Source organism: Falco cherrug, chromosome Z (assembly GCF_023634085.1).
Source record: "Falco cherrug isolate bFalChe1 chromosome Z, bFalChe1.pri, whole genome shotgun sequence".
In the NCBI taxonomy this organism is placed as follows: Eukaryota; Metazoa; Chordata; class Aves; order Falconiformes; family Falconidae; genus Falco; species Falco cherrug.
In genome coordinates this window covers 68,335,132-68,354,959 of record NC_073720.1, presented here as the reverse complement: position 1 = coordinate 68,354,959, position 19,828 = coordinate 68,335,132, and the positions used below count along the sequence as shown (strand labels likewise).

General features: G+C 39.1%; 1 protein-coding gene across 5 annotated transcripts in view; it reads right to left on the bottom strand.

The window, feature by feature from the left end:
• BDP1 (B double prime 1, subunit of RNA polymerase III transcription initiation factor IIIB) overlaps positions 1-19,828 on the bottom strand; it is a 55,133-nt gene that overhangs the window by 9,963 nt on the left and 25,342 nt on the right. For all 5 annotated transcript variants that reach the window (XM_055698955.1, XM_055698958.1, XM_055698956.1 and 2 more), the window contains exons 22-35: positions 19,097-19,298; positions 17,665-17,777; positions 16,739-16,955; positions 16,124-16,242; positions 13,324-13,540; positions 12,056-12,273; positions 10,695-11,091; positions 7,453-7,569; positions 7,135-7,171; positions 5,278-5,361; positions 4,403-4,634; positions 3,447-3,604; positions 2,643-2,784; positions 1,872-2,058 (exon numbers count right to left, since the gene is read on the bottom strand). In XM_055698955.1, the coding sequence (XP_055554930.1) occupies positions 1,872-2,058; positions 2,643-2,784; positions 3,447-3,604; positions 4,403-4,634; positions 5,278-5,361; positions 7,135-7,171; positions 7,453-7,569; positions 10,695-11,091; positions 12,056-12,273; positions 13,324-13,540; positions 16,124-16,242; positions 16,739-16,955; positions 17,665-17,777; positions 19,097-19,298 (2,440 nt within the window). The remainder of the gene's footprint in view (positions 1-1,871; positions 2,059-2,642; positions 2,785-3,446; positions 3,605-4,402; positions 4,635-5,277; positions 5,362-7,134; positions 7,172-7,452; positions 7,570-10,694; positions 11,092-12,055; positions 12,274-13,323; positions 13,541-16,123; positions 16,243-16,738; positions 16,956-17,664; positions 17,778-19,096; positions 19,299-19,828) is intronic.

The window sequence follows — 19,828 nt, the reverse complement described above, 5'->3', positions numbered from 1 at the left end:
TAAAATTAGTTAATAAATCTGAGAAATAACTCTAGAAAACAGGTAAGAAACAAACCATGTCAAATGCTGAAGGGCCAAAAAAAGTATCTAATGACATCATCATAATTGCATTTGTCAGCTTTTACTTCTAGCTGTTCTAGGCTGAAGGACATTAACCTGACAAAGACAAGAAACACTTGAGCAATGTAAAATTTATATACAGTTCATTGTCTGTACTGATGGTTTGTCAAAATAAATTTATACTTCCCACAGCACAACTCTGTCAGAGATGACTCACACCATAAATTGCTCAGTGGCACTAAGAGAACAAATTCCCCCAACCATCACAAAACCACCGAGTGCCAAAGAAAAACATTAAGCTCTGCAACTCATCTACCCCTTCCCTTTTGTGGCACGTACCTTTGCTAAAAACAGGAATACTCTTACTGCAAGCTGCCTCTTCTCATACTCTCTGTCAGTCCTGTACAAGCCAAATCAGTCTTGTACCTTATTCTAACATGAGATCAGCCTTGACACATCAACAGGTTGCACTGGGGAAATGAGCTACTACCTCTCAGCCGCCCACCGTAACTGCGCATACACTGATCTCAGGCAACACTAGAAAACCTAAGGGAAGTGAGAATGAACCTTTCTTTCATGAAGAAATAATACTTTTAAAGTATTAAAAAGTTTGTTTAATTATTATCTTATTAATTTTTTAAATTATTTTATTAAAATTTAAAGTATTAAAAAAATACTTCTTGTTTATACTAGAACAGGGATACACAAAACACAGCAAAGAAACAGATGTGAAAGACATACTGTTTGTCCATAATAACATACATGTAAGACACTTAACTGGGTTTTGAAATAAAAGGGAAAGAGCATAGCCAAGGATGTAATTTGTTTTAAACAAAGCAAATGAAGGCAGCAGTGAAAATGCTGTGTCCAGCAGTGACATTTTAACAACTTTAATCTAAATAAATATAACACAGTAAGAGGTCAGACTGAATAAATACACAAGTGTCGTGGTTTAACCCCAGCAAGGAACTAAGTACCACACAGCTGCTTGCTCACTCCCCCCTGCAGTGGGATGGGAAGAAGAATCAGGGGATGGTGTGGTGTGCGTATTAAAATTCATGGGTTGAGATAAGAACAATGTAATAACTGAAATAAAATAAACTAGCAACGAAAAAAATGTAATGAAAAGAAAAGGAAGAGAGGAATAAAATACAAAAGGAAAAAAATCTAAACGAGTGGTGCACAATAAAATTGTTCACCACCTGCTGACTGATGCCCCACCAGTCCCCCAGCAGTGACTGGCCAGCCCCAACGAACCACCCCTAATTTGTACATTCAGCATGATGTTCTATGGTACGGAATATCCCTTTGGCTAGTTTGGGTCACCTGTCCTGGCTGTGTCCCCTCCCAATTTCTTCTGCCCCTCCAGCCTTCCTGCTGGCCAGGCCTAAGAGACTGAAAGTCCTTCACTTAGTAGAAACATTACTTAGCAACTGAAACATCAGTGTGTTACCAACATTGTTCTCATATTAAAGCATTACACAGTATTACACCGGCTACTGAAAAGAAAATCAACTCTATCCCAGCCAAAACCAAGATGATGAGTCCTCGGTTACTTCTTCAATTACAACTTTAAAAAATGTCTCAAAAATTTGCCAATACATTGCTGAAATGCTATAAACTGAGGCTTGCAATGATAAGATTGTCTGAAATACCAAGTTTGGTTATATCTTTGCAAAAAAGAAAGTTTCACTCACTGGTTGAAGTACGAGGTCTTTAAAATGGGTGAGTACATTTGCATTAAAAACCTCTTCCTTTACAAAATTTCAAAAACTGGGCACTCTAGACTATAACTAAATTAAGTTCTTTACCTGAGTAAAGTCAATTGTGGCTCTATCGTGCTCAGAAGAACAAAGATTTTGCTCAGGAAGTCCATCCACAGAACTCTGACCTGGATGGTCCTCTAGATGAAGGTGAGATTTTTCAGGTTTTGGTGACGCAGTTACAGGTCTTAAATCTCCTGAATTTCCACAAGCATTTCTCATCCTTTTTTCTGTTCTGTAAGGTATATATCTAGTTAATTTGAAACCAATTGAAGGTACCCTGTGCATGGGCTACATTTTGTAAGATTATTTTTTTAATATGACAGTTATATAGCTGCAGAGAAACAGGGCACCTGTTTAAAAACTGCATCATTCTACTAAATAGAATGCATAATTTTAGAACAAGTCTACATAAAATATTTCAGGAAAAAGCCTCCCTAACACCACTAATTGAGACTTTACTACTAAAAGCATGACCAAGCAGGAAGCCTTGCAAGCTCATTAACATTTCCAAGTTGTTCAACTCCTTAACATTTTGTTTCACATACAATTTCATGGGAGACAATTAAGCAGCATAGGGATTACTAAATTCTGAACCAGCAAACATAAGTTGATGTTTTACCTCCAAAAGCTGTAGGACAACATGCAAGGAGAAAAACCTTAAAAATAAAAAGTCTAAACCGTACACTTCTGTGCATAAACACACACTACCTGTAAGCACACTGTTTCCATCACAGACATGTACTACACATGCACTTCAGCTGCATATTTTAAGAGACTTTAGGAATGAAGTCAATATTAACTGATGATTCTTCCTACCTCTCAGTTTCATCTACTTGCACGGTAAGTTCCATACTTCTAGTGGCAAAATCATGAAGAACTGAAGAATCACCTGCAGCTGGTCTGACCTGTTCTAGTTCCACCTTCTGCATTTCTGCGGTACCTCTCAGGGTTGTATACTCTAAGATATGTAAGAATAAAAATCACAATAGCATTTTGTGTGTATGCATATACATATGTATATTATTTTTACATAGAAATTTTTTATATTAAAATGCATATATATGTAGATGTGTATATATAAACACACTACAAAATTACTAACAATATTGCTTTACATATAGACATGCATATTTATGCCTTACATAAGTAGGAAATATACACATATCTCATCTTGCCTTTGGTATGTTGTGCATTTTGCCAATGACTTGAAGGTAACTAAGAGTTTGAAGACCATATTTTTTTATAACTGTTTTAAAGAATGCTAAAACAATTCTGTATACCTCCCATTCTGGTTTTAATAAAAGGGAAAGACAATAATAATAGAAAAAAAAAGTACACTATATTATACTGTATTTTTGTAATTGGCAGTCCAGTAATTTTATGGCTTTCCAGGGAATTTAAGACCTGCACTGAGAACATGCTACTCAGATTACATTTAATTTTATACTGAAAGGTATGCTTATTTGTATCATAAATGGATGCCCTACATTACAGTGATGATGCATAATTAGTGAATATGAACAGAAAGTGAAGGCTTTCAGCTTAGTTTCATTTCTTGATGAAATGTAAATCCATCAGAAGAAACCATTTTCAGAACCCTAGGATAAGAAACAGGCTTACCACTTTGAACTTGCTCTAGTTGTTCCACAAGTACATTTGTATTAAATGGCTTCTGAATTACATTTTCATCTGACCTCAATACTCCAAAGGCTGGCTCAAGCTTCAGGTGTCCGTCTTTTGTCAGTCTCATACTATTCACCATAGGCAAAGAGCTATCACTGCAAGTAAAAAAGGAAAAATGCCATCAATATTCTTGATTTTTGACAGTTGGTGCAGAAGAGGCAAGAGAGATGGAGTAGATGAGACGACAAAAAGCTGAAATACAGGCTGCAGCTGATAGAAGAGACAGAACACTATTTGGCAGAGCAAAAATAAAAAACATCTGGGAACTGGAACAGCCAGGGATACTGCAAACTAGGATATTCCTTATCTACAGAAAAAAATGAGTAATTGAAATATTGAAGATGTACAAGAAGATCAGAAATTTAACACTCATCACATGGTAACAAGTTCTGGTTAATAATATAATAAAAGAACCACTGGACTTAAATTAAGGTATCTTTGACTATAATTTTTTCCGAGAGTTAAAAACCATAATGATAGATCAACCAGTTCCTTTGTTCTGAATCTTTGATCTGCATCCCACAGTAGCAGTGACACTTAAGCAATTTGCCTTGGCTTAATTAGCTGTAAAGTACTTTGGGAAAATCAGCTTGGTAATTAACAGTGATCCATACCAACTAAGTCTGAATATCACTTTCTCCCTCACCAGGGTAAACAACTTCAGGAGTGAAGAACAAGTTCTACATCCCCAATATTATACACCAACACTTCACAAAAGTCATAAAAGAAAGATAAGAGGGGTTTTCCAGATTACATACAAAATTACATAAACTGAGAAACGTTTGGTAAAGCAAGACTGCTTGCAATTCAATAAAAATACCGGAAATAACCTAGCAAAACTAAGCAGTGTAGGAGGATCTCTCTCCCTAAAGAAAATGAAGTAGTTATTTAACCTGTTATCTGTAGCATTTTTCTCAAAATATTCTTCAACATCTATTCTTGTGCCAGTGCTTTGATCCTCTAGATTAATGCTGCTTCCATTCTCAGATGGGACCAATTCCTTGGTAGAAGAGTCTGAAGACAGTAAATACTGACTAGAAGTTGTATTTTGTTTGGAGTAGGCATGGGTTATAAGGCTACTGGCCATGTCCAACTCATCTTGAGTGGGTAAGATGTGTGTCCATTCTGGTTAGAACAATAAACAGAATAGAAAAGCATAATTTAAAAGACTCAGTTTGGCATGTACATAAAGCTATTTTACACGTGTTCAGCTTCAAACCTCATTTCACAAAGTCTGTGTTCTCCAACGATGCAAACTCAAACCCAGGTAAATGCAGTCCTAGGATCACACTTTTGATAGTAAGAATGTAACATTCAGCCAATGAAAGCAGATAATAAATTCTAAATAAAAGTCCATTAAAACCTAAACTAAACCCAGGTAATTTCAGGTTGTAGCTAGTTAGGTGATAAAAAGCTATGCTTCACATTAAAGGCCTGAGTTACGGTTATTTAAGCCCAATTCCTTTCTTCTGTCCAATTTATGTGACTAGGTTAATTCAAACATGTCCATCCTAAAACCGGTCTCAGAAACATCTTTCTAGCACAGTGATGCAGTTGGCAGCACCAAGTAAGGTGCCTTACTTTTTCCAGCCAACCTGCACCGCCTAGTTTGACTATGCATTACCATCAGCAGGACTAAAAGCATAAAAGTCTTTTGACCTCCTACTACGCAGCAGCATATGGAAGAGTTTTGCAGCCACTGCTCCATCCCTTCTTAGGTGGGCCCAGAAAGTACAAGCAAAGCTTTGTCCCATAAATCAGATCATACCTTCAGTGCTTGTTTTTAACTGGAACATTGGATCACCCATTGCAAGTAAAGTCATGGCAGCTTCAGCGCTTCCATCATTAGCTCCTGCAAAGTTGTTAACAAACATTAAAAGTCAAAACCACGTTAACAAGAAATCCACTTACTGATATCCAAAAAGCATTTGGCACTATCATCAATACAGTGGAGTATGTATTTTTTAAATCGTTGCCATTCATAGATCAAGATGCTTGTTGACAAGACAGCAACTTTCATCCACTAAATACAAACTACAAAAACTATGTAAAAACACTGAGCAGCAACATTATTCCCTCTAATTGTGTACTGGGTAAGGTGGCAAGGTGTTGGCAGCAGCAGGGGCTACCTTGGACACAGCCAGCTCCAACTGACCCATCACAGGACACAGCTGAGCCTGTCAGCCAAGAAAGTGTCACCTTTGGGAAATGTATTTAAGAAAGGGAAGAATGTTGCAGAGCAGTGAAAGGTGAGGGGAAAAAGTGTCAGAAACAACCCTGCAAACACCAAGGTTGATAAGGAAGGAGGAGGAAGAGGTGCTCCATGTGCAGGAGCGGAGATTCCCCTGCAACCTATGAAGGACACCTTGGTGGAGCAGGTAGATACTCCCTAAAGCAACTGCACCCTGTAGAGGACTCATGGTGGAGCAGAATTATCCTGAAGGATTGTACCCCATAGGAAGGGCCCCACAGTGGAACAGGGGAAAAGCATGAGCAAGAAGAAGCAGCAGAGATGAAGCGTTAGGAAGTGACCACAACTGCTACTCCCCACCCCCCTGCACCACTTGTGGGGTGGAGGCAGAGGCGTGGGAAACAAAGGCATGAAGTTGAGCCTGCAAAGATGGGGAGGGATTTTTGTCTTTGTTTCTCACCATCCTACTCTATTTTGTTTAGCAAAAGATTAAATAGAGTTTTCCCCAAGTTGAGCCTGTTTTGATTCGTGATCTCCTTATCTTTATCTCAACCCAGGAGCTTTTCCGTTTTGTTTTCTCCCTTCATCCTGATGAGGAAGAGGAGTGGGAGAGCAGCTGGGTGGGCATCTCACAGCTAGTCAAGGTCAGCCCACCATAAATGGGAAAGAAAGAGCTAACAGTTTAATCACAGAAATCCATAACCTATATAGTGTTGATCCATATCCCAAGTTTAGACTCCTGCTTGCTAATCTTTATCCAGAATACATCCCTTTGCCTATCACTAACTAGTCACATCCAACAAAACATTTCCAGTCTCCAAAGCTACTGTACTGAAATAAACTGAAAGAACAAAGCAGACTTCCCCTCCTTCATCTGAGACAGTATCTCACTCAATTTTCAGTGGGCTACATCCTAGGAAGATGTATTTAAATTTAGAAATGAAAGTTATTCTAAAAATTAGTAGACCTGTAATTGTACCATCTCACATGGAAGGAATATTTGCTTCTGTAAAACTGGGATCACAGTCTGTCACACCTGCTTTTTTACCAGTTGAAGATATCTAAGTCGGAGACCACATTGCTGACAAAGCTGTGAATCTGCCCACTCTCTGTATCACACAGTCACACATCAAGAAAGCACTTGCAAAGTTTCCTCTTCTGGTACAACTAACCACCATAGGAAAGCGATAGGCTATACAAAAGACACATTCTGACCCTGGGAAACAGAACCTTGCAATACTTGACAGAGAGCAGTAGAAGACTACTGATAGAGAACAGTACGAAAAAAAATTGTTTAACTTTCTCCAAACATAAAAGCATCCAGCATCGCAAGAGCAGGTGTTTTTTATAAGGTATATAAACTTCTAGCAAGAATAACTACATATTGGTAGCAAGTTAACGGGAAAGATATGAACAAGATTGTTTCATATCTACCTTTGTCCACCTCTGGATTTTCATGTATGGTTGTTTCCTTAAATAAAAAGAAAAACAATATCAAAGTTCCATATAAAATGACTCCAAAATTTTAACTTAATTCTTGTGGGCAAGTGCTCTGCCCAAAGGTTACCCTGGCTTTGAAAGAGCATTTTAAAGGCTAGCAATATTTACTCACATAGTTTTCCCATAGCTGTGTCCCTCATATCTGTGTGGGACAAGTAAGAGCCTATTAAGCTATACTGTTAGAAGCAGAAATGGCAGACACTGTTGACATAGCTTTGTATGTGCCATGAAACAAACAAACAAAATTCTTACTGATGTTAAGGTGTTTACTTTTTCCTCCCTCTGTACCATTGGCTGGACAGATGCATGAGAGAGACTTTCAACATCAGTAGCCACCTGCACATCTGGTATATTCACAGATATTTCCAGCTGTAAAAATAATTTAAAAAGTATGTAAGTTCATCAGCCCCAAAAGAAAATCTGTCAAATGCAAATTTTTGTAAGTCACACATACTTATCAGATCTTGAACACTTACCCAAAATCAAGTCTTATATTACATACTTTCTGCTTTAAGGCGGCAGCAGTTGTATGAACTGGAGGCAGAAATAGTAGTGCTGCTTCTAACTAAATAGAAGCATGAGACAACCTAAGACCTTGTTTCTAGTTGGTTACTACTCTACCAGACTAAGTTATGTGGCTGAGATCTTTCATGGTGGCTATTTACCTCAACTGGGTTTTGTTAAATTTTCACACTTTTTCTGCTTTTTAAGTCTGCAGGAAGGAAAAACAGTTCAGCCTTTTACCAAAGTAAGAGGAGGGAATACACACTCCCACACAAAGACACCTACCCATCCACCATTTTACCTGTAATTTTTTTTTCTTCTTTAACACCGTCCTTTCATTTAGAACTTCAGACACTTGACATTTTCAGAAACAAGGACTTGAAATTTGGCAGAAAGGTTACAATATTACTGATGAGGTTCTTAGGAAAAGCACTGCTCAATCTGGGTAGCTTTCAAAGGCTTGCACTTTTACAGATACTTTCCAACTGATCTATTTAAATTTGGTAACAGCTGAGTCCTCAGGTATCTAACCATATCCCTTAGTAGTACTCATGGCTCCTGTGCGTTAAAGCAGGAAACATGAGGATCGTCCCCACACATAACATATTCCACATCTTTGAAATTAAGGGATTCAGCAAAACTTTCTGTGAAGCAACTTAGCTGTCCATTATTGTTCTAGAGCAGGGGTCCTCAAACTATGGCCCGCAGGCTGGATACGGCCCCCCAGGTTCCTCAATCCGGCCCCTGGTATTTACAGACCCCCCTGCACCCCACCCCCCCCCACCCCCCCCAGGGGTTGAGGGGGGAAACCAAGCAGCCGCAGATGGCTGCCTGCCACTGCATCCGCGCCGGCCCCCTGGTTAAACAGTTTGAGGACCCCTGGTCTAGAGCCTCCATCTAGTGTTTTGACTGAGCTTTCAATTCTATTGCTGTTTCACCCATAGAAGAGAGACAGTGTGATTAATTCAGTAGACAAAAAAGCAGAATTTCAATGGGAGAAAAGAGGAAGATGACTAGTAGTATCAAGAAAGAACTGGAGTGAATGGAAAGAGGTAGTGACAAAGATCTGAGGCATGAGACAAAGATCTGAGGCATGAATGGAACAGGTCAGATAAACAGATTTGGAACGGGGGGGGGGGGGGGGGGGGGGGGAGGGGGGGAAGGTGTAAGAAAAAAGAGCTGTGAAGACACAGCACTGAGATAAAACAGGCTAGAAGGGACAAAAACCCCCAAAGTTGTCACACTGAACAACATGGAGGGGGGGGGGGGGGGGACCAGAAAAATGTCTAAACCTTTAAGCACAACGCCTTTCAAGGCCTTGAACAGAGTCCACTGATACCAAAGCTCAACAGTTCCCTGATGACAGAAAAGTGTGCCATTTCCTCTCTAGTGACTGGTCTTAATAGATATGATACCAGGTCTTGTTATAGTCTTATAGTCTCAAGTTTTATACTAGTCTAAGAATACAATTAAAACATAGGCCTGTACCCTAGGCTTAAAGTTTCCAACTCTGCAAGAGGTCTATGGAAGAGTCAAAATGCATAGCTTTTGCGGGAGAAAAAAAATAACACAAAAAAACCCCTGACAAAAGTATGGATGGTCTCTCATGGACAGCAGCAGGGACTGAGGCCCATAGACTTAGCAAAGTAGGAACATCCCCAATTGGACTGCAGCCCATGGAGGACCCACCCTGGAACACTGAAAAGGAGTGGAGTGTGTTGCCATATCAAACTCTACAGCCTGAATCAAAAGGACAAGGGCTGGAGATTTTAATGGATATACATTTAAATTTTTTTAAACCCGTTATCTGAGTTGTATGCTCTAGTAAGTACAACACGAATTGAGGGAAGACAAGCCTCACAAGAAACCAGGCAAGTGCAGCAGTGATCAACTTGAGCTGGCTTTGGTGCCCAAAAACTCAACACAACATGCTGCCTCTCCTGAGCAACCACGTAATATACAGAGCCCAAGCCATGGACTAAATCGCTCAAAGGACATTTGACAGACATTTTAAGGGGGTGGCTCACAGACCAAGGGAATAATATCCATGTATATATCAAAGGACAGGAGGAGAAGTTGTGGTTAATAAGGATGCACTGTATAGTGTAGGACATGAGCATGTTACAAATGGTATGAAATAAAGGGTGAAGATTGTACTGGGTGTGGCTAGGATGAAGATAATTTTCTTCATAGTAGCCTACATGCTGCTGTGTTTTGGATTTATGACTACAACACTGTTGATATCAAACCAGTGTTTTTGTACAAGCAGCGTTCAGCAACAACAATGCCAAAGCTTGTGTTTTCCTACTCTTTGCCCCAGCAAGTAGGCTGGGCTGTGCAAGAGGACAAGAGAGCACACAGCTGGCACAGTTGACTCAAACTGAACAAACGGATATTCCCTATAATATGATTCCTTATTTTGCTTTGCTTTCACAGGCAGCTTTTGCTTCACCTGTTAAACTGTCTTTGTATTAAACCATGAGTCTTACCCTCCTTCTATTTCCTCCTTGTCTCACAGGACAGGAAAGTGAGCAAGTGGCTGCACGTATGCCTGGCTGCTGCTCAGGTCAGCCCACCACACAGCTGAAGCTTCTTAGCGAGGGGTACTCCACACACATAAACATCTCCCTTATTCTCTCATTTCCTAACACTCAAATGTAAAACTGAAATGCTCCATTTGTTCCACACTGGGCCTTAAAACATGTAGTAAGCGTGGTAATCTATGCCTACATCCACTCCCAATAAACAAACTGGTGAGCACCCTGCAGACCTATATACAGTTTGTAAACATAACTGGACCTTCAACTGAGGTACTGTTCTATTCAAAACCAAATATATGTGCCAAGTAACATCCCTGCTACTCTCAACACCATTCTTAATGGATCAGACTAAATTGTGACAAAATTCAAGTACTTGGAGATGCAATTATGGTAAAAGCTGTATAAACAAACAAAACAAAGGTACGTATGCAGAACCCAGCTACATGATACCTCCTCCATGGTTTCCTCTATCTGAACAGGAACAGGTTCTGGAGATCGAAGACTTATAGGAACAAATACTGGAGCTTTGTTTACTTCCTCTGGTGGAAAGCATTCATCTTCATTTTCAGGCTCAAAGTCATCTGCCTCCTCCTCCTCCTCCTCTTCTTCTTGAGAAGCCCAGAGGGTCACCAAGGTTGTCTTTGAACTTCTGTGCTCCTTGCCAGATTTCTTTCTATGTGTAATTGTCAAACTTTTGCCTCTAGGAGCACTCAGTTTAACTTCTTGCCTTTGATTCCCCTTCTCACTGCAATCAGCCTCACATTCAGAGGCAGAAGCAGCAGCAGTTCTTAGCTCTGAGACATGCTTTGGCAGCTCTACCCATTTTGATGACCTTTTGGACTGCCTTCTAAAAAACAGAACAAAAGCATGATTAAAAAACAATTAAGTCCAAGGTGTTCCAAAAATAAAATAAAAAAATCAATGAATAAAACCTGATCATTGTGACCAACAATACAACCTATTTACTTCCTAATGTATAGTGACAAAAATGCATCCACATGCCATTTAATCAGAAATCCTAATTTCTTCATGTATGCACAAAGTACTGATGGTAAATGTGTATTGAGCAGTTTCAGAGTGTTGGAAAACTGCACAATCAAATTTACAAAATACAGAATTCTTTGATTAGAATTAATTAATTCTAATGGTTAGGCTGAATTAACTTTAATTTGGAGGGATGTGGAAATCACATGCTTTTTGCATCATGGAAACATTTCCAGTTCTCTTTTGCTACAGCTATACCGGAAGCCCCCAAACTATGATAGTTTAGTTGATCAGACTACTGTCTAGAAACTAGAACTGTTAGATGATAACTAATTATCTGCCCCGGTTTCTCAGACAGCAATCACTTCAATAATCAGTGGCTTACTCTTCCCTCCTCAAAATGATGTGCACGACCACTCTGGGTACCGAAAGTTATTCTAAGCTTCCCCCAAAAAACATTCTCCTTGATAAACTGGCAGAGAGGGAAACAAACAGCAGCAGAGGACACTTCCAGCCCAAAGTTTCTGTTTAGGTTAATTCCACAACCCCTGTGCCCCCCGCCATCGGTACTTCAAGGTCCTCCCTTAAAATCAGGAATTTCTGTTGAAACCAAAGGTGAACCCTGGGATGGGCTGGTGGGAGTGCTGGCTGTGTTCATTTTATGAGACTGCAGGGCACGGTAAGATATTTTCAGATAGCAGACACAAGGACTAACATCCTGCATGCAGTCACATAACACATTGCAGAACTATGGCTAATGATTAAGTTTTTAAAACAGAAACCAAAGCCTACCAGTTGAGCTTACAGGCCAAAATTAGTTGTTTTACCTTGTGAGATTGTCTGAATCTTTTTTCTGAGAGGTAGAAAGCTGAAAATCATCTTCTTGTTCTATTTGAGTCTCACCCTCTGCTGATCTTTCTGAAGACTGGAGTCTACTATCCTGCCTGATTCTTTTACAAGATGTTTCTTCACCAGAGTCTGTAAAATTGTGTTTTCTTGTAGCCTCTGAGAAGGATGCAGCTTCCACTATGTTACTAGAGCTTTGCTGAACAGAGAAGACAATTACTACCATATTAAGTCCCAAACATTTTTAACTGGTTTTGGCAACAAAAAGATTCAAAGGACTAAATTTGAGGTTCTTGAAAACATGCTCAGCTGTCATCTCTGATAGCTTAGAACATTCTTCTCCTTTTTAATTTCAGGCTCGACAGCAGAAGCATCATTAGATGGTATTATCTATGATGCCTGAGTTCCTGGTGCTGCTGCTAGTTAATAGACTAAGGCCATGCTCAATTTATCAAGCACAGCAACTCTTCAGAAGCTGGAAAGATTAATAGGTAGTTTCAAAAAATTATTCATTTAAAGAACAATTTAAGGGATGGGAAAATTATTTTTTATGCCCTGGGAACAAACTAGGAAGAAAAAACTACCCTAGTTTACAGAACAGCGTTTAAGTATTATTAAAAACAGATACACAGAGAAATGTATTACAGAACATAAAAAACATCAGCAAGCACAGTTCTGTCAACTATGGATACCTGGCTAAAATAATACGTTAATTGAAAGATTTTAGTGATCCACCTAGAGAATAAGGAGCATCAGACTAACTTGGTTGAGGTGTCACAACTTTAGACAGAGAAGGAAGTAGTCTGGGCTAGGTTAGGTCTGTTGAGCAAGTTTAAGCAGAAAAAGGCCTGAACTTTGTTCACATACCTTTCGACTTATAAGTATACTGACATGGATTTTACATAGTATCTCATGTTAGAGAGCTGCCTTAATTTTCATTTTTTAATGAATAATAGACATTAAATTAACTGGTAACAAGTGTTAGTACGTGTTCATGATAATGCAGACTTCTGACTATATAAACTGTTAAATGTAAGACACCAGTGTATATTAAATATTCCAGTTTTTAAACTCCAAGTCCATTTATTCAGCATCATTTGCAATAGTGAATTAAAAAAAAAAAAAGAAAGAACCACATTAACCTTTCTCAGCCATATAGTGGGTTTCTATGCTGCCACCTATGGTTTCAGAGAACTTCAATTCAAGAACTGAGGCATAAAGTGGCTCAAAACGCATGATCAGTACTTACCAAGGATAAACCTGTTTTTTCTGACACCAAACACACTTCTGCATTTCTGTTGCCAGCATTGCCCTCTTCTCTGTTTTCACCTTCTTCAGGATAATCTCTTTTTCTAGTAACTCTCTCTAGGTTTGGCCTTGTGTTCCAGTGGGGTTTTCCCGCTTCATAAAAATGTTTTGTGTCACTCTGTTTACTTTCTTCTCCAGAACTTAATTTAACATTGGACCTAGGAAAATAGTTTTCAACTTTTACTTCTCAGGAACTACAAAATACACTTAGCCTTGACTTATATCAACTATTTAGTAACTTCCAGCTAGAAATGAACTTAAGTGTTCTGCATTTTTATCTTTTTAGTTCATGAAGTTTAAAAAAACATAAAGGAAGAAAAAACAATGCATAAAGGAGATAATTTTGCTTTTCTGCAGTAGCAGACATTTCTGATTACTTTTGGACAAGTCTTTTGGAATGAAAACAACATTAAGTCAGGTATAGCAGAAAGTTTCAGCAATACCACCACAGGTCCCCAAAATTAAGCAACCACAGGAACATTATAATCATTAGTTCTAGTGCTTAACTTGATACCGCTTTTAAACAGGATGAAATTCTTAGATCTGTTCAAGCACGTTCAGGATCAGTAAGACTGAAATCTTGGGCTTTGAAACTGATGTGTGGGAAAGGGCAAGAAGAAGGATCCAGGGAACTACAGGCCACTCAGCCTCACCTCAGTCCCTGGAAAGGTGATGGAACAACTAATCCTGGAAACCACTTCCAGACACACGGAAAACAAGAAGGTGGCTTGGAATAGTCAGCATGGATTCTCATGCAGAAGTCACAACCAATTTGATTACCTTTTACAATGAAACAACTGGCTCAACAGATGAAGGGAAAGCAGTAGATAGTGTCTACCTCTACTTCAGGAAGGCTTCCAAGACTGTCTCCCCTAACAGCCTCATAGGGGAGCTGATGAAGTGTAGGCTAGATGAGCAGACAAGGAGATGCACTGTAAACTGACTGAATGGCCACGCTCAGAGGTCTGCGATCAGTGGCACAATCTAGCTGGAAGCCAGTAACTAGGAGTGTACCCTATGGGGCCAATAGAGTGTCCAATCCTGTTCAACATTAATGATAATGATCTGGATGATGAGGCAAGGTACGCTCTCAGCAAATTCACAGATGAGACAGAACTGGGAGGAGGGTGGGTCACTGGGACACCAGAGGGTCACGCTGCCAACCAGAGAGACCTGGACAGGCTAGAGAAATGGGCTGACAGGAACCTCATGAAGTTCAACAAAGGGAAGTACAAAGTCCTGCACTTGGGGAGGAACAACCTCAGGCACCAGTACATGTTGAGGGCCACCCAGATGGAAAGCAGCTTGCCAAAAAGGACCTGGACATCCTGGTGGACACAAAGATGAACATGAGCCAGCAATGTGGCCTTCATCAAAGAAAGCTAATGGTATCCTGGGCTGCATTAGGAGAAGCCTCCTAATTAGGAGAAGCCAGAGGTTGAGGGACATGATACTTCCCCTCTATTCAGTGACAGTGAAGCCACACCTGGAGTACTGTACTGGAGCACCAAGAACTGGTCACAAAAGAGACACAGACATACTGGATAGAGTCCAGAAAAGGACTATCAAAAGTAAAGAGACTGAAGCATCTCTCCTATGACGAAAGGCTGAAAAGAGTTGGGACAGTTCAGCACGGAGAAACAGAAAGCCTGGTGGGGACGGATGAAGAAATCTCACCAATGTATATAAACACCTAAAGGGAAGATGTAAAGGTAGACAGAGTCAGGCTCTTTCTAGTGGTGCCCAGTGACACAGCAAGAGGCAACAGACATAAATGAAACAGAGGAGATTGCTTCTGAACATCAGGGAGTACTATTTCACTGTGAGGGTGAGCAAACACTGGGACAGGTTGCCCAGAGAGACTGTGGAGTCTCCATCCTTGGCAATATTCAGAAGCTGCCCTGGACATGGTATTGGGCAACCAGCTGTAGATGGCCCTGCTTGAGCTGGGGGATGGACCAGATGACCTCCACAGGGGCCTTCCAACACTCAGCCATTCTGTGAAATTCCACCATCACAGAAACTAAAATGACTGTAAGGGAATGCCCCTGTCTTGTTAGCACAGAGACTCTGGGATTTCAGTGAAAGTTTTGGAAGACATTTTAAGCACAGGTGCAGAGACAGATGGGAACCAGAAGCTAATTTTAGAAAAGAGCAAAAGTAAATTGATTTGAGGCTGTTTGTCAGCTTACAACATAACCCAGAACCATTACATTGTAAATGGCGCTATCTCTGTCTCACACTGACATACATAAACAGCATCCACTCCACCAAAGAACCAGGACACTGCACATCATTGCATGAATTTCTCCTGCTCAAAAGAAAAAGTGAAGACACAGAATACTTCTTAGAAAGCAAGTTCATTTTATGTTACTGTACCTACCATGTCCCAATTACAAGTGAGTGCAAATGACAATGCTCAGTCTTCCTTTCAATGGTCCACATTTGTAGTGCATGGTACCCTAATAATGTATTACTGAGAAATTCAGACAGCTAAACTCTAACTACTTTCTTCTGCTCTCACCTGGAAAGTATCTTCTATAATGGAAAACAGCCTTGAGAAAAATTCTGCTCTTACATTACTTCAGCATGCCACCTAGCGACCTTCACAACATGTAGCATATAACAACCAGTACGGCTCAGAGCCCACACTTCAAAAAGCAAGTGCTGTATGAAAACAACTGGACAAATACACAAAGTTTTTAAAGAGCTTTTTTTCCTTTGTAAACAGCTAGCTTTACCTTTCTGTGGTATCCTGAATGTCTCCTACAGCATCTGTAGATAGATGATCTTGTTCTAGATTTATGTCTATATTGTCATTCTTGGCCAAATTCCCCACAAACAATACTTCCGTATCTTCCTAGGATTTGAGAAAAAAAACCCCAACAATATTAGCACAAAATACATCACCTGTTAAATAAAGCTGAGACAAAACATCACTTAAAAACTGCAAAGTAGTTTATGGCACCCATCACTGTTCTTTGCTCCTTTAGAGAAGGTATTTATCTAATAAAAACAGATACTGTAACCAATATAGTCTTCCACGAACAACCACCAAGGCGTTCAGAAGAAACCCAGAAACAGAAATATGGCATACAGGTAACGATTAATGTATCATGAGCATGACTAAAATTTCAAAGTTTAAGTGAAGTCTTTAGATTTGCTAACAGAAGTCTATATATTATCAATGTGTCATTAAACAGAATTTTAGAAGACCTCATATTAAACAATAATGTAATTCTTACTAGTCCAAAATTATTTTATGCATTTTAAACAAGCTTGTTTAGATGACTTAAGAACAGTGGTAGACCAAGCACCAGAAAGTATAGTCAGAAATATCTGAACAGAATTCTTACTTTTGAGGAAAGAGGCTCCTCAGATTCCTCAGCCACAAGCAGATTCTCTCCTTTATTAGCTTCTTCTTCAACTGAAGCACCAAGATGTTGTGCCACTAGAGATTTTTCACTATATGCTCTTTCTAGGTTTGGTCTAGTTCTCTGACATCCATGCCTTATGAATTGTCCTGGTTTCAGAGCACCCAGTTTGCCTTCTTGGGAAATGGATTTTTCAGCGCTAGTGAATTTAAAGCAAACAAAAAACAAAACACAAACAAAAAAATTATGTTACTGCGCTTTCGTTGGGAGGGGAAAAAAAGCAATTCTACGTTCATTAAGTTCTGAATCAACACTTACACAAGAGGGTTAGAGACTGATATAATTTTCTTGATTGTAAACAAAATGGTCTTTTCTCAAATATATGTTTCTCATTCAGGGCAGTTATGGTTTAACATGAGAGAAGGATTAACAGATTTCATTGCCAAGGTATTTTTAACATCAATAAAAAAATTTGTATTGCTAACCATACCAGCATCAAAGTATCTGCAGTCTAATATGTACTTAAGATCTTATCTTAAGAAAAGTAGCAATAAAATATAACAGCACAGTGGGATCAATGAAAGACAGATCTCTGACAATTTTCAAAATTTATGTGTTACAGGTATGATCACTGTATATGCAAATACAAACACAATAAAAGAAAACCTTGGTCAAAAAGAGCTATAAGTTCATACAGTTCAATTATGTACCAGATAAACAATGACAAGCAGTTCACCTCAACTTAAAATGTGCTCTGAAAACATGGGAAGAAACTGCCTGTAGGCACTGAAAATTAAACACTGAGGAAAGACAAGTAACAAGGAACAAAAGAATTGACACTTGCGAAGGTATCTCATTATGCACCAGATGAAAGCTTTTCAAATGTGATTTTGTTAAACTAACCTCACCTGTTTTGTTTGCACAGTGTGTCTTCAGAGATACAAGGCACCTGAGGCACTTCTTGTTCCTGCTCCTCTTTGCTCAGTACATTTGCTTGACACAATCTAGCTTCATTTTCATCCTTTAATTTGCAATAAAAAAAAGCATGAAGAGAATCAAGCAAGTTTTAAAAACAGATGTGTGATTTATAAAAAAAAGAATTAAACTACAGCTCCCTGTGCTATCTTTCCCAATCTCAATCAAGAAAAGAATCGAAACAAAATACTTTCTCAAATGGAAAAACCTTTGAAAACTGGACGTTGTAAAGCATACCACAGGCACCTCCAGGCCATTATAAAGATAACCTCATACCCAGGCCTTATTAGTTTTACTTCTGTATTTGCCACACTGGTTCCACAAAGAAGCTACGCAAACACACCCCCTGATCACCTCAGGTCTGTGACAGCTTTATTAGTACACAGGAGCATCAGGCCTGCTGTGGTTCTACAGATTTGCACAGCACAGAGCAGATGCACGTGCACGGTCTGCGTGCCACGGGTCTAGAACAGCCAAAGCTGAAACGCAAGCTAATACCTCAGCTGGGGTGAGCTGACACTGTGGCACTGAGGGAGACTACAGACGCAGTGCACTCCTGCTCCTCTCAGGGAACACAGCACACAAGTAACCCCAGCTAGCTCTACACAGGTTCAAGAACAAAACCAGCTATAACCACTCCAAAAAATGAGTCACTCTTACGAAGCTTAGCTATGTTTGGGATCTAAGGCAAGTCTATGCAGACATGCCTACATCCATGACGAGAATCATGAGCACCCCACAAAATGGTTACAAGGTTCATCATACTATAATGGCTTTCAAGGATTTCAATACCTTTCACAGTGCCTAGTAAAGTATTTGTGGGGATACACAGTGTGGGTGAATGATTCAATTTACCTGTGTAAAGTAGAGGAGTGTCAGGCAATGTAGTGTTGAAGCCAGTCAAAACTTACCAGATTAATAAGACCTTATTTTTTTAACAGAAAAATAGCTATCTCCTCTGCCTTCTCTTGATACTTTGTACCAGATTTCTCAACACAGACTTGATACATCCAAACAGGAAAGATAAAATAAGCGAAAAAGCTAATTGTTATGTATTGCAATATAAACCACATTTTTATTCTAGAGTTCACCTTAAATGTGCATAATCCTTTTTTCTATCACGCAATCCAATCAAAATCAGATCCTGATTTTCCAGAAGTCATTAACAGTACAAGTTATAGACTTCATTGATTTCGTATCTGCAATACCTCAACGTATCAGGGTTCAGGGAATTTTTTTTCATCTAGTATGGCATCTCAGCTTCAGAGAATGCAACTAAATGTTCTAATTTAATTTCATAAAATAGAACACGCAACTTGGAACCATACTTTTGAAGGTGAAGTGCTTATTCTTGATAAGACTTACTATGACAGAATTGGTGGACTCATCTTTTTGCAATACCAACTGCTCTGCTTCAGGATTTTTCTCCCTCTCATTTTCTGCTATTTGTAACTCCTTCTTTCCAACAGCTCTTACGAAGCTTGGCTTGTACTTCTGAAATCTACTCCTCACTAGCTGGACAGGTTGAAGAGGTGTTTGCTTACTTTCATCTTCAGTGGTATTTTTGCTATCAATGCAAAGTCAGACAGAAAAAAAAAAATCTGAAACTTAATACAAAAGCATGCCATTAGCAAACACAGGTTAATTATATTTATATATAAAAAAACAGCTGAGTTTTTAAAAAGAAACCATGTAAATGTAAAGTTCTGCTAAATTTAAATCCCAAACACAAAACTTTCAGCAAAAATTTCAAAGCACTGGTCTCATAACTACATCCACAACACAATTAACTAACTTGCTGGAAGCATTAACTTACTGTCCTGCTTATTAGTATAATGCCAAATCAATTTTCACATGGTTTCTCTGATAGGCAAACTAGTATTCCTCTGCTTACATTAAATTAATCTAGTGTTTCAGATGACAAAAAAGTTGTAAAATGAAGGCTTATTAATCTAGCGCTTAGCATAGAAGTAACTGGAATTTTAGTATCACTAGTATCAAACTATAAGAACTGAGATTTCATTCAGTATTTTTATCAGATTTTCTTTGCCAGTTAGCAATCCATGAGCACAATAATTTGTTTTTAAAATACTTTCA